This window comes from Condylostylus longicornis, unplaced genomic scaffold (genome assembly GCF_029603195.1).
Source record: "Condylostylus longicornis isolate FDR11 unplaced genomic scaffold, ASM2960319v2 ptg000004l, whole genome shotgun sequence".
Lineage (NCBI taxonomy): Eukaryota > Metazoa > Arthropoda > Insecta > Diptera > Dolichopodidae > Condylostylus > Condylostylus longicornis.
In genome coordinates, this window is record NW_026577973.1 from 11291103 (window position 1) to 11312977 (window position 21875).

General features: G+C 22.4%; 1 protein-coding gene across 1 annotated transcript in view; it reads right to left on the bottom strand.

Annotated features, from left to right (window-relative positions):
• Positions 1-21875, bottom strand: part of LOC129611062 (inositol polyphosphate-5-phosphatase A) — a 127453-nt gene continuing 105578 nt past the window's right edge. The window contains exons 4-8 of the mRNA XM_055523989.1: positions 9905-10165; positions 9503-9658; positions 9167-9415; positions 9065-9101; positions 1-2609 (exon numbers count right to left, since the gene is read on the bottom strand). Coding sequence (XP_055379964.1) covers positions 2251-2609; positions 9065-9101; positions 9167-9415; positions 9503-9658; positions 9905-10165 — 1062 coding nt within the window. The 3' untranslated portion in view covers positions 1-2250. The remainder of the gene's footprint in view (positions 2610-9064; positions 9102-9166; positions 9416-9502; positions 9659-9904; positions 10166-21875) is intronic.

Below are 21875 nucleotides of genomic sequence, written 5' to 3' on the forward strand. Positions count from 1 at the left end.
ATGGAAACAAGTTCTTATTTAAAAATAATTTTAAAAAAATTTATAAATTAACAGTAAACATTTTTTGCTAGCTGTTTTGAATTCTTTATACTAGATCATTAGAGAACTTTTAATTCTTATTTTTTATTTTTATTAGCGAATATTAAGTTTTTAATTTTGATTTTCATTTCTTTTGAGATCTTTTTGGTTTTGTATTTTGTTAAAATATTAATTTCTCTTTAATTTATTTAAAAATTTTAATTTTTTCCATTTTAATACATTCAATATTTTATATTAATTGAAAAAATTAAATTAAGAACAAATAATAAAATAAAATGTCGTTTTCATCAATTATTAGTGTTTGATTTTGTATAATTTTATAATTATGTTTATTTTCATAGTAAAAAAAAACAACGGACGGAGAATATTGTGACTGGTTCGCACATATTGTTTTCGGTTCTTGTTTTTTTTCTCTTTTATTTGTCTTCAAAAATTTCGTTTTATTTCTATTTCGAATTTCAAAAATTTTGTATATTGTATATTTGGAATTTTATTTGAATTAAACAAACTATTGGTTGGAGCTTTGTTTAATCAAAGCTTGTGAAAAATATCCCTGTATTGAAATACTGAATCCTGAATCAAACGAGGCTATTATAGAATTAATGAAAGTTTTATATTATGAGTTTATAATAATGATGGAGAGCATGTAAAATTGATTTAAATAAATTAATATAGAATTACAGAAATATTAAAAAAAAAGTTTTTGTTAATTTTCATTCTAAACACACATTTGTTCATTAGAAGCGAGATATTTGAAAGAAAACAAAGTGTAATAGAACGTTATATAAAGGTACGACATTGCATTAGACTCTTTCTATTCAATGTTTACTCGAAATATTTGAATTTTATATTTGTGAATTGTACACAAATAGTGTAATTTATCTTAAAACTTTTAATATTACAATTTAAAAACTATTTTATTTATTGATTTTTATTTTTAATGAAAAATGATGCACTGAAGACTATTTCTGTATATATAATGGAGTTTGTTTTTTAGCAAAATTTGATTTAAAAATAATTGCTATTGAATCGCAATGGAAGTTATTGTCATTAAGTCATATTTCTATTCAATGAACAATTTTGATATTTGTGAATATTACATTAATATTAAAAGTTGAATTAAGAGTTTAAAATTAACAAGAAATAAAAATATTTTTATCAGGTTGTGATCTATAAACTGACATGTATAGTTACAAAAATTATGTTTAAGATACGAAGAGCGAACATACGGTAATTGATGCACTTTAAAAACCATTTGGGAATATTGTATCAACCATTAACTAAAAAATTATTAACGAACTGTATTAATAAAAAAAATCTTTTTTAAAAAATTAAAGAGTAAAAACAAAAATGAAAATGGTTGTTGCAATAGGGCCCAGGTCAGAATTTATTAATTTTTGTTTTTTTTTTATAGTTTGATAATTTTAAAGAAATTATTATATACTAATTTAAATAATAATAAAAATTAATATAAATAACAAAATTTTATTTACAATTTCCTCGCTAAAATTTTTAACGTAATTTTAACGTCATAAAATTTAATAATAAATATTTTGACTTAATTATTGAATTTCATTTTACTAAATTAAATTCTGATTTTATTACGTACATGTTAATTAGATTATAAATATTATATATGTATGTATTTTATAATAAATATTTTAATTTTAAATTAAATATTAAGTTTTTAAAGACTATATTTTCAATTTCAACAAGGGACTAAATATTATATAATTCTATAAATTTTAAACTAAATTATTTTATTAAAGCTTAAAAAACTTTTAAATTAAATTTTTTTTTTTGGAATATCATTTAAAGTATTGAGTAAGTACGATTTTATATAAGATGTATTTATTTTGGTATAGTTGATGATGCAAAACAAAAAATTCTTCTTGGTAATTTTTTATTTGCGCTGTCACTAGCTAAATTTTTGGTTTTGGATCTGCAACACTTTCTTATGGAAAACTTGTTTTTTTTTTTTCATATTACTTTATATTGAGCATGTTTTTTTCGTAATTTCGTAAATAATCTTTTATTTATACATATATATGTATGTATATATGATGAATTGACTATAGGAAAGAAATGTTTTTAAGCTTTCGGTAAGTCGGTAGGTTTTTCTTTTACTACTATATATAAATTCTTTATTATTTATATTATTTTAAGAATATTGTTTTTTTTTTTTTTATTTTTGTATAAAAATTTAATACTTTATACGGTAGTTTCTTTTAAAAGACATTGTGTGTTACAATTACTAGTACTACTACTGCTATTTTGTACATTTTGCTCGGAATCATCTTTATTAATAATATTTTCTTCACTATCGCCAGTTTTATCTAAAGGTTTTATATGAATGTATTTACTTCTTGGAATTGTCACTTCCTTATTTTCAACCCAACAGTTTTCCTCTGAAATATTTTTGAATTTTTCATTTTCGAATTTTTTTTCAATTTTTGTATTATTCTCGGAAGAAATTTCATTAGGTACCGAAAAACTTGTTTCATATTCAAAAATTTCTAAAATGATATTTTGCAATTCTTTTGGTACGTACGATAAAGTACTGCTCTTATCTGAAAATGAAAACATGTGTAGAAAAATATCAATATATTAAATTTTGAATTATTTTTAATTAAAAAATTAAAATCGTTATTTATTATACAAATTTTTAAATAAAAAACGAAATTATTAATTTTCTATGAATATGAAAAGAAAATTTTTTTCAATAAAGCTTTCACTTACATTTTGTTTTATTTTAAAAGAAACACGAAATAATTTTTACGTACGCGTGAATTTTTTAATATAAAATATTCACATATTTTATAACATATAAATATTTATAAAAATTTTTGAATAAAGGAAAGCTCGGGTGAAACAGTATGATTTTTAACACTATTTTCTTTAGAAATAAATAACCAGTCTTATCAAAAAAGTTAATATAATTAAAAAGTATTTATTTAAGTTCTTCATTATTTGTGAGAAAAAAAATATTATTAAAATGTGTACTTGAATTAATCGATTTTTAATATTTAACTGCTAATTAGCTGAAAATTTGGGAAAGATCGATTAAAGCATAGGGGATTTTCGAATATTCAGTTCCGATAAATCAAAATTAGAAAATTTCCAAATGTAGTATATTCAATAAATCTTTATTATAAAAGAGGCAAGTTCGAAAATCGTAGCACGCTTAAATTTCTTAAGCATTTTTGTAGATTTTTTGTATTATATGCAAAACTATTTTAAATTTAAAAAAACTCACATAGAATGTAAGACACATTTAATTTGATTAAATTAAATTAAAAAGTTAACTAGTTTGTTTCTTTAAATCTGTAATAGTGCAAAAACAAATTTTTAAGATTAAAGTTAGAAGTTTTAATACATATCTGAATTATCAAAAAATCCCTATAATTTTTTTATTCAATTTACTTCTTAATTCAAACGTAAAGTTAAAATTTAGGTTTTTAACCAAATTACATATATTAAAAAAATTGTAGAACATATTTGAAACATAGAGTGTCTCATTACGTATACAATTCGTAAATCATTCTTTTTTTTTTTTATTGGTATGAAAAGAAAACTTCCTTTTATTAGGAATAAAATACTTTTTTTATTTTTTGCTAATATATTTCGTGCACTACATACGCAATTTATCAAAGCTGATTTTCTGCTCATTCTATCGTAAATCATTCTTTTCATATACACAGTATAAAATTTTATTCTTAAGTTTAATTTTTCCATGCTAGTTAACAAATTAGGCTTTTTAAAAAAAAATTGTTTGAAATTAAAATATTAAGTAAATAATATTTAACTTAAAAAAAAACAAAATAACAAAATTAAAAACACTTACCAGAAATGATAAATAAATTAAAATAAACGTAGTGATTGGAATAATTTTTTAAGCAAATGTGAATTTCTAGCAATCATCATATTTTCTTGTTATAATAAATTTGTTGCTACATATCTTATTAATTTTTAAAATAATTAATAAATTAAAAAATTAATTGTTTATAAAAAGAAAAATATCAACTTAAGTTTGCAGAAATATAATTTCAAGATAGATATCATCAATCTAATTTCCATCAGCCTTTTTTCAAAATTATTGTAATTTTTAAAATTTAATAAAATCAATTATTAAAATTATTTATTTTCAAAATCAAGTTGGTCTAGGTGACTAAATGGCACTTTAATAATAGATTTTTGATTTGCAAAATTCAATACATAACGATTTAATTAAATATTTTAAAAATAAAAAAAAAGTTAGAGAGAAATCTCAGATTATATTCCATTATTATGAATGAATATATTTTATGTATTTGTGAACCATTCAATGCAAAATTCAATGTTTTTTTGAAACATCAAATTAAGAGGAACTGAAGTCGAATAAGTAAATTTGAAAAATTATATAAATCTTGCTTTCCCAATCACTGGATTTTTTTTTTTAAAAAAGAAATAAAAGGAAATATTCTGCAAAATAAAAAATAAAATTAAACAAAATAAAAGAACAAAAAACAGAAAAATAAATAATAAATGAAATTTATTAAAAAAAAATTAGTTTTAACTTTTTTTTTATATTTTATATGTATATATATACAACAAGTTTTTATAATTTTATTTTAATTATAAATTTAGCTTACACAAAAAAAAAAGTTTCTTAAAAAATTATTAAAAAAAAAAAATGCAAAATAACAAGCTTAGTTGCAACTTTTCATATAGAAATTTATAAAATACAAATTAAGTACAATACGAAAAAAAAATTCATATTATAATTTATTTTGTTTGAAATTGATTTTATCGAATATAATATTTATGTATATAAGCATAATAAGTAAATCGTATATTTTCTATTAAAAATCCTCTGAACAAGAAGTTAATCTAATTAATTAAGTTTTGTTGTGGGTTCTACTCTTTTTTGAGAGGAATCTTATTAAAAAAAATCATATTATAATGATATCAGTATTTAATAATTTGTATGACAATGTTAAGTTGAAGTTAATATTAAAAAGTACATTAAAACAAAAAAATAAAAATTAAATTAAATTTTGAAATCAATAGCTGAATGTGAATCAGATGTCACCTAACAAAATACAGATCTAACATCAAATTAATTTATTCAGTAATTAAAATCAATTATAAATAAGTAAATAAGTTAAGTCTACATTAGATCTGCATTTTGGTAGACGCCCAATATTAAATTGAATTTCATATTTAATATTTTTTTTTTTTTAAATTTTATGATTAATGTAATTAACGATATTATGAATTTCTTTTGTATAAAAATTAGCAATTTACATAATAGTCCTGTTCAATTTTCTAGAAATTTTTCAAAATATAATTTTAATTATTAAAAATTATTAAAAAATTTGGTTATTAATTAATTGTTAGATCGCATTTTAAACAACAATGGCAAGCAAAAGCAATATAGAAACATTTATTTAATAATATTTAATTAATATTCAATTTGTTGAGCTTTTGTTTTAGTAAATTGGCTTAAAAAACACAAAACATTTTAAAAAAAAATGAATATTTATTACAATTTTATACAAACAACAAAGTTTTTCACAAACTTTATGATTAGTTAGTATGAATTCTTTTTTTTTTGCATTTCCTCAAGTTGATAAAATAAAAAATTGAAAAATTTTAATTTCACACTATACATTGATGTAATAAATATCAAATTGTCCAATTTTAAAATATATATTGTAAGTACAATATTATATCGTGAGGTTAATAATGTTACAACTAGATAACTCGAAAATTTTATATTTTTTTGTTGATAGCACTTTCGTTTGCGACCAATATTTAAGCTTAAAAGTGTTCTTAAATATCTAAAAACTATAATGCCAAAACTGTTAAATTATTTGTTATTGCTAAATTTTGTATCTTTAAAAGTTGATATCCCTAACACAATAATTGCGAGTTATCTAGTTGTAGCATTAACCTCACGAAATATTAATTGAATAACATAAAAACATTATTAAATTTGTTAAATTAGGAACTTTGTTTTTAAGTAAAAAATCAATGATAAATGCTGTTATCTTAATGTAATACTCAATAAAAATAAAAATTAAATATAAAACATTTATTAAGAAAATATTATTAATATTTACTATTTTTCTTTTGACTTGCATCTGAAATTTTTTAAGTATAAAATATGCCATTTCCTAATTTTTTTGTTTTAAAGAGGAAAAGATGTACTAATTTAATATTATGATTTAATAAGCTCAATATTGTCATTTGCAAATTCAATTTATTTTAATTATTTTTGCAACATTTTTATTAGAGTTTATCATTCGTTCGTTATACTAAGTTTATCATTCTTAAATTCTTATCATAACTTTTCTTATTTACCTTCTTTTTCTTAGCTATAAATTTTCAATTAAAATCGAATAAATTTATTTTCAATTTCCCGAACAAAAAATTTTAAAACTTAAGCTAAAAGAATAATATTCCTTTTTTTATATATATAGTGTAGGTAAGTAAAAAGTATAAATAAAACATTTGAATTGAGAGGAAAATATAAGTAGAAAATAATATGGGATTTTCGACTGAGTGGCTTAAGGAAACTTTCGATGTAAAATTATAAAAAATTGGCAATCTTATGTTTTTAAAGCCATCTAGATTACAATTATTATTTTTTTGCTTTTTTCTTCAATTTATTTTTAAATTTTATTTTTTATTAAAAAATTTTACTCTGTAATTCAGTACCCTTCCATTTGTAAGACAAGAAAGGTTGCCTGCGCTAAAAATTGCAATTTTTTTTTTAAATGCATTTTTCAGATGGAATTTACCAACCGATTTTTTTGAAATTTAAATTTTAAATTGAAAAAAAATATTTAGAATCAGTAGAGCCAAAAATATTGATCAATTTACTTCAACTTATAACTCAATTTTTGTTTTTGCACTTCGAAAATATTGAGTTTCGAAAAGAGCAGTTATGACTTATTCAGTATCAGAAATTAATAAGAATGAATTCGATAAAATTTTAAATTTATAACCAAATTCTCAATCCAATTGCTTTATTTATATGTATGTATGTATATAAATATTTTCTTATACTATAATATTTAATATTATTATATATATAAGTATGTATATAGGTAAATTTGATTAATCGTTTTAATAGATCATTAATCAAATTGACGAAATGTACTTTTTTTCGATTTATCTGTGATAGATAAATTCGTAAGATACAACAATAAAGTTCTTATATTTCTTATTATAAAATAGATAATTGTATCTTAGATTTTTTATAATATGTACATAGTGCTTTTTTAAAAACTGGAAATCATATAATTTATCATAAATGTTTCGAAACATAAGGTAATAAATCAGTCTAACGTCAAAATATTAAAAAAAAAAAAACTTCTACAATAATAATATTAACAAAGATATAAAATTAATTTAAGTCAGTTGATATTAATTATAAATTATATACATAATTGTATGTATGTATTGAATAAAGTGTTGAAATGAAAAATTAAAATTTAATTAAATTTAATATTTGAAAATTATTTTTGTTATACAAACTATAACTATACAAACACTTTCAAAATAGTTTTTATTTTCAAAAATTGTAATTTCTAATTTTTCGTATACATATTACAAAATTATATGTAAAGATTCCTAAAATGAATTTATGAAATAGCACAACATTTATCAAAGCATGATTTTTGTTTAGAATTTTTTCTAATCTGATTTGAATCTGTACTATTTTTATTTTTATTTAATAATTCATTATAATCATCATCAATATCACTTTCTAATGATTTTTTTTGTAATATTTCTAGTCTAGATTTCAATTGTATTGGTGATACAATACCACGTTTTTCAGTGGGTGTTGTCATATTTTGTTTTTTATTATTTAAAGGATCACTATTTTGTATTGAATTATCGTTTTCATTCATCAATAGTAATTGATTTTCATTATTATGTGCATTAGGATGTTTATTACAATCAATTCTATAGTCGTTTGATATTATTGAATGATTATTTTTTGGTTTATTTTTTGAATTATCAATATTAAATTGATTTTGACTATTTTGTGTTATGAGATCATTATTTTTATGATTATTTTCATTATCATTTTCAATATTATTAATTACATTAATTTCATCATCCAAAGAAAATTCTGCATATTCGGGACATGGTGAATGAGATTCAGCTGATTCTGGAGTATATGATTCGAATTGATTATGAATTAAATTTGTTGTACTTAAAAATTGTGTATCAATACGATTAACAATAATATCATTTGCTAACATTAAACGTTTTGATATTAATCTACGTCTTGGTTCATTTGATTGAAATTTAATAATATTTTGACATTGTGAGCATATATGTGGAACATTTTCATCAATATTATTTGAATTTGAATTTGTAATAACACTATCTGTTACATCAATACTATCCTTTAAATATATTGAACACATACATATATCATCAACAGTTCCATCATCTATATTTGTTATATTAATGCTAATACGAGGTTGTTGTTGTTGTTGTTGTTGTGATTGGTGGGGTTCTAATTCTTTTCGTTTCTCTAATAATTGGGATTTGTCATCATTTTTATTTTCTTTTTCAATTTTTTCATTAAAATTATTTATTGTTGAATTTTTTATATCATTTTCTTCATTATTATTTAATATGTTATTAATTGAATCAGTTTTAATTTTTATATTATTAGAAGCTAATAAAATTTTATTTTTAAAATTATTAACAGGACTAGATTTATTTTTACATAAGTATTTAACATTTTCAATACATGCATTTAATTTTTTAGCATTTTTTAAATCTAAATTACGACATTCAATTAAAATATCTACATAATTTCTATTTAAATATAAGCAATATTTATATAAAGAAGCATTTACTGGAATTTCATTATATAAATCAAAGGAATCAGGTAAGATTATTTGAGACGTTATCATTTTATGAGAATTCAATAAAATTGAACTAAAATTATTATAAAAATTGTTTGCATGCTCATTTAATAATAATTGTTGATGACAATTGCAATATTTATTTGTACCTTGTAATGTCTTTAGATTAACACTTAAATATGTTGGCTGAAAATAGAAATTAGAAAAATTTAGGTTTTCGCACTTTTAATCAAATTTATAATAAAACTTACTTTATGATCTCCCATACAAATATTCTCTCCAATAATATTATAATCACTCGATGAGAATGTTTCATCTACAATTAATTCTCTTGCAGTTGGATTCAATAATATTCGATCACACCACGCTGGACATCGTGTTGACATATAACTTTTTGGCATATCTGGATCCTCTTCATAAGGGTATGTTGGAGCAAATGTTATTGGATATTCGACTAGTATTTCCCGTAATGGTTCCAATTCTCTATCAAATTTTTGTAACTTTTTTAATTGAAAAAAAGCAAAAATAATTTATAATTTAAATATATTTGGGTAAAAAATTAAAAAAATAATTTAATTTTTAATTACCCATGATTCTTTAAATTTTGTTTGATGTTCATTATGTGTGAATTCTTTTTTACCAACGGTAAGTACATTTTCACCTTTAGAATTTTTATAATGCATTTTTGTACAGTCATTTTTTGCATTTTGAATACGATGTTTTGTTAAGTCTTCTGTCAATTCCTTTTAAAAAAATATTAAAAAATTTATGATTTAATATTCATAAATGATTAAAAAAAATCGATCTTTAATTAATAATCTAAGAGCAAGTATTAAAAGTTATCAAAGTTTCTCGGTTGCTATTTTTCAACAAACAATTTTACTAAGCTTATACAATCAATTTTGAATAAAATTATGCTTTAATTTTTTAACAATTACTAAAAAGTAAATTATTTATAATAAATTTATATATTTATAAATTTTCTTTACCTTAACTACACCTTCAGTATCACAACGAAAATTAAAATCACCGAAAACAAAATATGGTGCTATACCATTTTTATTATCTCTATGAAAACGTTCTAATGTATGAACAAGAGCACGCCTTCGTGTTTTACAATAAACGGATGGAAATTCTTCGCATGCAGCCAAATTAGAAGCGTCATGAAATAAATGAATATTGACTAAATCAATAACTGTGCAATTTAATTCCCATCTAGTACGTAAAAATCCTTTACGTGACCATTTACACTAAGAATAAAAGTAAAAAATAATTAATTTAATTCAGAAACCTTGTAAATCTTTATTTATTATAAATATAAATGTTTGTATATATGTATATATGTGTGTGTATAATTCATACAATTTAATCTATATAGAAATTCTATTTGTTTTTATAACAATGTTAATCTAAAAATATATTTATGCTAGCTAGTCTAACTATATACATATTTTTCATTATTTTTGCAGTGTCACATAAAAAATTTAATATTAAATTTAATTCAATTGAATAGCTTTATCCAGTGACCATAAAATAATGTCTATTTTAAATATAAGGGATTTTGTTTTATCAATTTTGATACACACACAACTCAATTTATTATTTAATACAGAGATATAATGGTCTTTAATTAAATAATTAAATTTTTTTTCACTGCAGAATAAAAATTACAGCGATTAAAAAATAATTTAAAATTTATTTTCGTAATATTTAAGTTTCGACTGTTATGATCGGAAACAACTGCATTACGTATTAAGTCATTTATTGACTATAGTTTTCAAAGAAATTTTCTTCTTCTTATCTTTAACAATAATAGTAATAGTGAAAATAGTGAAAAGGAACTTTTTTCTAGATTAATTACAATTTCGTAAAATAGTAAATTATTTTAAGTGCAAAAGCCCATTCATTTAACTATTAAATTTTATAAAGGAAAACCCTCTGAGTATTGGAAATATTGCAGGGAATTTTTTTTACAATTTTATGAAAGAGGGGGGAAGTAGTTGTAATTGTACCCGATTTAACAGTAGAGCATAACTTCTTTAATCGGATTTGAATTTCCTTAAAATATAATATAAATATACGGTTTTGGCCGTTTTGCCTCCAATAAAACAACATTAACAGACAAAAACTAGCTTTCGAGAAAAAGCTTGAAAATAATTATACAATTTTTAATATTTTAATCATAATATATTAACCGTAATATTTTTACCATAAAGGCAGTCAATTGCTTTATTTTTTGAGAAATACCTTTTTATTTAGAATTTAGATGTTGTCGTATAAGATTCTATTTAAAAAAATGCATACGTTTTTTTCTACTTGTAAAACATTTTTGGAATTTCTATTTTGGATAATTTAACTTTCTTGTAAGAATTTAAAATAAATTTTGCTTCTTAAAAGAAGGCAAAAATTGACAACATTAAAAAAATCATTTAAGAAAATTAGTCGCCGTGAAGTATGCAAATTTTTCGAAATTAAAATTTGCAAAATTTAATTATTGCACATCAAAATATGGATCGAGTTTTTTTCTCCAATCATAATAACTTGTATTATTTACATACATTCGTATTAAAATTTAAATTATAGCCATAATTCAATTTATTATTTAATTATCTTCAATATGAAAGCATTTGTAATTTATGAAATTGTTTAACAAACAAATCGTAAATGTAAACTGGTTCACTGTTTCAAATGTTTTTGTCTTTTTTAAGTTCACCTTTTATGAAATCAAAGAGTATAGTTATTCTATTTGATATTATAATTGTCTTGAAAAATAAAAATATTTCTTTCTAATATTGAAAACGGATTCATTTCAGCTCACAATACACACTATAATCTTAATAAATTTTTAGTTCCTTTATAAAAATGAAATGTAAGTGAACTTGAATTATTTTGTTTTTTACTTATAATATTTAATACCCATTGCTAAATTTCAGCCTCTTATGCTAGTTTCCATCGTCTTATACTATGGGAAATTTCATTCAAAATCTTATATATATAAAATTGATTTCCTTTTGAGTTATGATCCTTTAACTTTTGTAGTATATATTGCAAAATATAAGTATACATTCACGTATACATATACAACAAAAATACAAAAATAATAATCGAAAAATAAAATGATTACAGGAAATTATAGGCCATATTAAAATATTTATTTATTTTACGTATAATAATTTTATAAAAATAAAATAAAGTATAAGCAATATCCTATGTTTAAAACGCAGTTAAAAGATCCGTGAATTTTTCCATTTCCGGTTTATTACAATTAAATAAAAAAAATTAAACGTTTTTTTTTTTTTTGGTAATTTCCGAATAATTTCATAATAGAAATGGAGCTATTAAAAATAAGTATATGTATATGTAAAGTATAAGATTGCCCAATATTTTATAAAGTTGAGATTAGAATTAATATCCTTGATTTAGTATGAATCCTGAATATCGAGCAATATTATTTAAAATTTAGCTTTACATTTCTATAACTTGACCTCAAGCTAAATAGTTTCCATATATTTATTAAGATTTTATTATTCTCACCTGTTTTTATTTGATGTAATTTTAACTTCTTGAAAATTTCGCTAAAACCTCGCAATTGAAATGAAATCATTTAATATGATTATTATTTTACATTTGAAGTCCACTCTCCTTACATACATACAGTTACTAAATTAGCAAAGTTTAGGCAAATATCAAACTCCATCAGTTTTCAAGAACCTCCCACAATATAATTTTATTTAAAGTAAAAATTTTTCTGTACCAAAATTTATGTTATAAGAGGAATTGCTTTATATAATAAATTATTTAAATAAATATGACAATTATATCAAATTTATTTTCAGCAAATAGTTTATTTATACTCGTATACGAGTAGATTAAATTTATTTATAAAGAAATTAAAGGATTAAAAAATAAATGCTTTATTAAATATGCTTATAAAATTTAAGTGGGTATAATGAAATAAACCAAAAATCGTATTATACATATCTGCACATACATATGTGCAAATATTATATTTGTATATATATACTTACCCATTTATATTTAATCTTTCAATGAATTTTTATAATATAATGTAGAAATTTTACTAACAGAGAAAATTTTTATCAAAATATTATAAATCATAATGTATAAGTATAAATTTATAGTTGTAGTAATAAAAATATAATTAATTTAGTGTATGTTTATCAACAATTAAACAAATGAGATTTTGATGATAATATCATGATATATAATTACTAAATTCTAAAAATAACAAAATCTAATAATAAGATTTTACTTGTCAGTTTACACTTTGCGGTTATTATTATCGAAGTACTTTAACAGTTCAAAACACCTCCATATATAAATTCTATATATAAATTTTTTATATATTTCCATAGTAAACCTTAAATAATTACAATTAATTTCTGAATGAGAAAATTAATAGTGTAATTTCTGATATTTGTAATCAATAGCACGTTTAATTGTTCTGTTAAATTTTAAATTGCTTGCATGTCAAATTTATTTTTTTGTAGCAAAATGCACTCACAGATTTGCTATTCAATTAATGTGCAATGTTAACTGAATGTTTTACTTAAAAAATTAAATACATGCGAATTGTTGAATTATCATTAAGTCAATAATTAAATTTGAAGTCCACAAAATTTTATATAATTAAAAATCACTTTGATTTTGGGTAGAAAAATAGGGATTTGTTTCTTCTATTGGAAAAAAGAATGGTCGAAGATTACAATAACAAAATGCCTGTTGAAATTAACTGTTATCTTCAACCGGGTTTTTCCAAATTTTTAATATTATTTCTCTCTTAGGAATTAGGTACATTATAAAGGTCTAAAATTTTAACAGCTTATAAAAATTAGTAAATTGTTTCTTTCATTTGAACAAAATATTTTATTTATTTCCCTTCTCTTTAAAGCTACTGCTCATCAAAGTTAACAAAATTTCGATTTTCGACTAGTAATTTTTCCGAAACAGCAAGCTTTCCCGAATTTCTACGAAAGCAAAAAACAAATGATAAATGTCTTCATTACAAATGGAATAATTTATCTTAACTCACCATCGAATTCGACCACAATTTCAACGATTGTTTGGCTAATTTTTGTTTTCATCCTGAACATATGCAATATTTTATTTATTACACAATTATTATACATAATCTTGGTATGCTCTTATCAATAAGAATAATGATTCATTTTAAAAAAGAAAATGCTTTATTTTCAAATTTCATGTTAAAAAATTTGTTATTAATAATTGCCTGTTTTAATTATTTCATGTTTGATTACTTTCGTTACTTTTCCATACATTGCATTTGATTCTCAAATTACATGTTTTGGCAATAACATAAAACGTAATCTAAGACTGTTTTTGATTTCGTAATGTTATTTTAAATTTGTATGATTTATAGTTTGGCTAAATATTAACTAACATTAATTATCCAAGATAATCGTAAATATCAGTTATCTTAGCTGATTATTAATTAAATAAGTTGAAATTATGTTAGAATAACAATTGTATTAAATATTTTCATATTTTATTAAAACACATTTAGGATTACAATACAAGCGCTAATATGTAGGTATATATGCAATAAACACAACTGTGATTTCAAGAGAATTTTCTATAAGTGAAGAAAAGCATGTTAAGTTAATAAATTTAAAATTTATTTTAACAATAATATTGTAGGTTTTAATATTTTTATTAGCAATTAGCGAACTATGTTTAACATATTTTGAATTTACAACATTGAGCCTGGTTCCAATAAAGTTGGGTCAAACCAATGGTTTGTATTGTAGCACTTTTCCCTTCAACAAATGAAAATTCTGCTTTTAAATACAGTCTATGTATACCTATCACACTATTAAAATTATTTTCATTCATGTACAAAGCTATTTCTAGGATTGCATACATTTAGGATGATGCATACATCCAGCCTTTGAAATAAAGCAAAAATTAATATAAAGAGGGGTTAACATAATTTTCGATTTTAAGGGTTAATTGTGTGAGTTACTGTAAATTTGCGGTTTCGGAAATATAAGGTGTCAAAAATTCAAATTTTAGAAATTTCAAGAGGCGATAACTTGAGAGGGGGTGCAGATGGAAAAAAAAATTAACTAATTGTTAATGTCTGAAAGCTCCTAAAATTTCAAGTTTCTAGAAGCTGGGGTCTAGAACAAAAACGAAATCAATAATTTGAAAAAAAAATACTTTAGATAACGGTAAATTTGAACGGCCATTTTGTCTTTCTAAAGTTTAACTATAGTATACCGCGCTAGAGGAAGCAAGCCACTGCCTTTCTACGTTTGCAAAATTTTAAAAATAGTTAAAAAAAAGCCATTTTTAGGGTTTTGGGGGGATATAACTTCTAGAGGGGGGGAGATAGGTAAAATTTTTGTTCTACAGAAATAAGTTTCTAGTAAAGGTCTATATAGGTGTTAAATTTCAGCTTTTTATCTTCAAGGGTGTAGAAGTTTTGTAAACAAAAAAAGTATCCACGGACGTGCGGACGGACGGACGGACGCACGGACGGGCAGAGTGAAACTAATAAGCACTTTTTTTCAAAAAATTTTTGGAAAAGTGCTAAAAAGCAGTCAGACTCAGCTTGGCGAAATTCAAGGTTTTTGCAAAGTTGAGTCTAACTGTTTACACTTTTGCCGACTACATTATGATTTAATTGAGGAACAAACTTGTAGCCAAATATGTGTATGTGTAAAACAGAAAACGATTTCAAATTTCGAATATGAAATAGAAAATGTTAAAAACAGAAACACAAACGTGTAACATAATAATATCCATAACAAGCACTTACATATGTATGCATACATACATACAAATACATATTACGTTTTTGATTTCAAATTCCTACAGTGTCATAAAACAAATTTTTCTAAAGAAATAAATTTTAATTTTACATGTCAATAATTTCAATTTTATAATACACTCGTACATGATTCAATGTATGTAAGTATGTGAGTACTAAAAAATTCATTCTACAAATAAAATAAAATGGTACTTATGAAACAAAAATTAAAATATTGAAGATCAAGTTGATGAAAAGAAAATAAAATAAGTTAAAGAAAATATGAGGCAAATTTATAATCACCTGCACACATTAAGGTTATAATGTATAGAAAACAGGATAAAATGTTGGCAATAAGTACATTAGCAATTTCAAAATTTTGACATAACGCACATTCATTCACATACAACATAAAAAAGTTTAATACAGAAATTCTTATGTGAATTTTTTTTCCAGCGTTAAAATATGGTACAAATCATAGGTTTAAGAAATTTAAATAAAAAATTTTATGTGCGTTTTGACTTTGAATTTTTCCTCGACTCCTCGATGTTACTTCTTTATGCCCATAACCATGAATTTACAGAATTTTGTTATGTAAAGTTTTGTGTCTAAGGCCAATGAAAATTTAAAGAAACTGATTATTTATTATATGTAGGGCGTCTTGTATCTAAGTGCACAGATATATACCATCAAGCTTTTATATGGAGACGATGTTCACAACTGAACAGATTCCGAGTTATGGAGGCTTAAAGGTAATCCCGACTGATTTTTTATTTTTTTTTAAATTTTTTAAATATAACTCTGTATTTGTGTTAGACAGACGCGTTACTAAATATGATTTAAAAGTCTCAGAATAAGTATTTTCTTATGAATATCTACATTAGTTATACTCGTAATTTGTTCAGATTTCGGAATTACATCATTTTAAAATTCAAAAAATTTGAAATTTTAATTTTTTATTTTTAAAAAACGTTAATTTTCTAAGTGACTTACCATTACAGCTTTTTTTAATCTTAGCACAGCTGGCAATCTTATCAACGAAGAATTAATTTCGTATATGATTCATCTTTCTACATACGTATATATTGATTTAGCAGTTATTGAAAGAAATATAATACTGCAAATGTTATTTTAGACCAATTTTTTTTTCCTCAATAACTTTGAAAAATGTGCAACAATCGTTTAAAATGGTGTCTCTATGTTGTTATACAAATGTTAATTTAATAATTGAGTTTCCTTTACATTTGCAAAAATTAATGGTCAATTTTTGATTTACAGAGGAATTTTGATTACAGATGCTTTTGATAAACAGAATGTATACGTAAAACTCTGACCTCTGGAAGAGGGAAAAATGGAAGTCAATCTTTCACGGTGATCTTTGTGCTATTGACCATTTTCTAATCCATGATTTTAAGAGTTCATCATCAAATAAATATTAAAGCGATTTTACAAAATAAATAATAGCTTTTTCTTACATAAAGCACAGATGCATAATAAAACACAACGAGTATTTTCGTATGGATCTGTGTTTGACCTATCAATATCAAAAGATTACTGCAATCAAAACTGGCATGTAAATTAAGTGAAATCAAAAGGATAGTTTAAAAGAATCCATCACTTATTTAAGTTATATTCCATGAAAATCCTAGACATTACTCTGATTCTAAACGAAATGCTAATTTTATACTATATACATACATACGCAGACACCTACCAGAAATTATTTTTATAAAAGTTTTATAAATTTTAAGTAAATTCTTTTGAGATTCGATTAATTTATTTGGGTTGTCAAAACTTTACAAATCACAAATTTCACTTTTGTAAATTTTAGATTTAATTTTAAATTTTTCTTATCCAATAATCTTATACTTTGAACTTCTGAGTTCTGAACATGAAAACAAATACAAACAATATGCGTATATACAGTATTTTTTAAATTTAAAATTTATGTACATACACATGTATGCACATATTTGAGTATGTATATAAATTTCTACCGAAATGTACTTGACAATTTTTAAGAAGAAAAAGAAGAAAAGAAAAACATATTCTTTAATAAACCTACATAAGTACCTATTTCTGAATTTCAATTTACTTATTTTGGGATATTCATTTTTAACAATAATATACATATATATGTATTTATCAATTACATATACAATCATAAAAGAATAAACAATAATTACATAAGTCTACATAATATGCATATTAAATGTAAGCAAAATAAATACTTATAATACTTATTATATGTATATAATAGCATATATATTTCTACAAGTATGTGTGTATATATATGGTAGTTTGGTTTGTACGTACTATGTGATTGATTGACGAACTGAAGAATTATTTCAGGAATTTTTGTTGTTGAAGTGCTCCTATCAATTTATTTCATACATAAAATATTTTCTACATATGTTTTTTTAATCAAATCGAATTAATTTTCAAATATTAAATTTTTTTTATTATATACATATACATACATTAATAAATATTTTAAAGAAAAATATTATAAACAAAGCGTGATATAAAATTATATCGTGTATATAAATATAAAATTTATAGCATAAGAGCTAGACGCTATAATATTCCCGCCTAAAATAATAAAAATTTTATTAATTTAGGAAAACACTTATATAATTTTTCTAAAGTATTTATGAATGAAATCCTTAAAAGTAACTATGAAATTCAGTTGGAGAAAATGTGTAAGATTTATATAAGACAATTGTTGCTTGGATCAAGCATTGAACGTATCGCCAAGAGGCGCAAGAAAAAAACACCATTTAGTCACAATTAAGCAAATTACATATTTAAAGTTATATACCATAAAAATCATAGATAACAAGCAACAAGAAACTTTATTTACAGGAACTTTATTTACAGGATGTTTGTTAAAGGGTGAAAGGAGAAGAAAGACTTAAGAAATTAAAGACTACCAGACACTGAAAAAGCAAGAACAATACTAGAAGGAAGGTAAAATTGATAAATAAAAACGAACAAAAGTGCGCTTACTACTAGTGTAATCAAATACAAAAGAATTATAATTCAGATTCTAGTGACCAGCTCATTTTTTCCATAATCAGTAGAGTGATAGCGGACATTATATACAATTCAACAGACCAAACATTCATTACATTATTCCTAATAGAAACTTGCTCTAACAACGAAAGAGTCACAATGGCGCCCTCCCCTCCACAAGTTGATGAATAAGCACTATGTGAGTAATTATTACCTAATTACCTAATATATTGATTTAATTTAATTAATTATTATCTAATTAATATCTAATAAACAAACAATTAATTATTTACCTACATAATAACACAACATAAATCCACCACGTGGGGTGTTTTTGGCAATTAAATTACACGATTTAATACTTCGCATTAGATCATATTTTTACGAGGCCTCCCCACTTTAACTAGATATAGTTAAAGTAATTAAGGATTCCAAATTAAAAATTATTGGATAAGCATTATTAAAAATAATTTTACAGTTCTTAGTTCATAGAAATAAATATGGTTTGCTAAAAAAGTTTAGTTTTAATCATATTATTAATATTTTTTTTATAAAAAAACGGCTATCCATGATATTATGCACCAGCTCTAAACTCTTCCTAGGAGTGAAAAAGGAAAAACAAAAAATCGAAATGAATTACGTTGCGTTGCCCAGCGCCTAACCGATATCCAGATAATCGCGACGATTTTTTGCTTACAAATATAACAATTTTCTATACTAATAAAAATTCATACTGAGAACTGATAAATATTTAGATAACAAATGTATTCATATATAATTTTGCGTAACTTTGTGACTAAATGAGACTCTGTGACTTTTTTATTTGCCTTAAATTTCTTATTGTTTTAAGTGGTTTTGAATCACCTATAGACACGAAAAATTATTTTCTCTTTTCATTTCACCATAAAGTGGAATAAAATTGAAATTATTCAAATTGAATCGTTAAATTGCAATATATTTTTTTTTATTATTAAATCTTACATGCTAAATGTTTAATTCAATTGTTGTAATAAAACTTAATGTATGATTTACATGTACGTATGATTTGATAGGTTTATAATTAAATGGGAAATCACAAATCAATTAAAAAACCATAAAATTAATGTCATATGTAAAAGTTATGACTACATTATTCGCTTTTCATTGATTTAATTGAAAGTTTCATATTTCGAGCATATAAATTAATTTATAACGGTATGAAATAAATTATGTATTGAAATTTTATAAATTAAATTAATTAATTTTTTGTATATGAGAATAAAAGTGTCATGAAAAATGCTTGAAAATCTCATAAAATAAATTTAATTTTTGAAATGCAATAATGAACAGGAAAAGTGGTTATACGAGTATTTATTTTAATGAAGGCAATCTTTATTTTTAAGTCCATTATTACTTTAACACTTAAGTAATTAATACACGAGGTTCTTCCTTGTAAAAATTATTTTTCCTGAAAACCTTCGATGATAATTTTAAATTCTTATTAAATTTAAAATAAAAGAAGCCCAACATTTTCTTTTTGTCAATTTAAAATAACCCATGTTTTTAAATAATATTATTCTGAAAAGGTGATAATTTCGCCTTAAGCGCATTCGGTAAAAATAATTTTTTAGGTTTCTTTTTTTTTCTACCATAATTTTTTCTTTTATTTTTAAATAAAAAACAAAATCCAATTATAATTATGATTTTTTGTAAAAATTCCGCGACATTAAAGGTTTATTTTTCTTAACCTTTTACTTTATTGGAAATTGTTCCGCGATTGGGTAAAGTTTTCGATAAAAAGTAATTAAGTGGATTAAAAATTAAAAAAATTCTTTTATTTTTTCAAAATTTTTAGTTTAGTTATAAGAAAGATTCTTTGCAAAGAAAGATGAAAAGCTTAATGCTTATTTAATATCCTTTGAATATTCAAGGATAAGACAATTCAAATTTTGCAAAAACTTTATATGAAAAAGGTAATAAAATTTAAAACTCGTCTGTTTTCGGTAAAACTAGGTGTGAACAAGATAAAATCGAGGGTGTTGTAAAGCAGCACATTTTAAGTTTTTCTTAATTAGATTGCATTAAAGGATAAGCACAAAAATTAAAAAAGAAATCAAATTTTTTCGATACTAGCTAGGTAAAATTATTAGGAAAGATATTATATGTATTGGTAGATAAACAAACATTTTATTCCAGGACCCTTTTAGAAATATCCATTTGAGTATAAATTTTCATTTTTGTTATCTTAAATGTTGTTGAAATGTGGTAAACGGGCAAGCATCGAAAATATAATAAGTTTTTCAATTTTATTATATAAGTTCTAAAAAATAGTCTGACGGCGAAGATTTCATAACAACCACAAAACTAATGAAATTCTCGTAAGAAATAAATTACGATTATGTAAAGAATTTAAAATTTGGAATTTTGGCTTAAAGAGTCATACTATGTTTACAAGTTTCGTCCCATGAAGGCATAATTATTAATAAATTAGCATTAAAATTTTTCGTGTTAGAAAGAATTATGTGAAGGTTTCGTGTTAAATGAGTCAGAATTACAAAACTAAATAGTTTAAGTGAGAGATAAGAACTTCGATTACTGGAGTTCATCTTAAAGAAATTTGACTGTATATTTTGTAAAAATAATAAAATATATACATATGTATGTAAATAATTTTTAAAATAAATATGTAATTTTCTAAAACAATACAAATATAATATATGTATGTACATGTAATAATATAAATTGAATACAAAAATAATTTGAAATTTCAAAATCCTAATTTACTTTTTACAATTTTTACAACTTTTCCTTTAAATTTGCTTTCCACTAATAAGGTTACACATGCATAAAATAACAAAACCATTATTAACTAACCCACATAACCCGCATTATTAAATTTTTAATATTTGTATTTGCAGAACTTGAAAAATATATCTGAAAAATGGAATTGCGTTATTACCAGAAATTTTTTGGAAATTTGATTTTTTTGATGTGCTTATGATTAAAAGTCCAATATTCTTATGATAAAAAGAGTGCGTTGATATCACATATATGAACAGTTCGATCAAGTTTATAACTCTAAACATATAATAAACACTCCAAGTGTGTATAAAACTTCCAGTTACACTAAAGCTTTTGTATAAAAGTAGCTGAGCGGAGTAGCTAATTAGCCA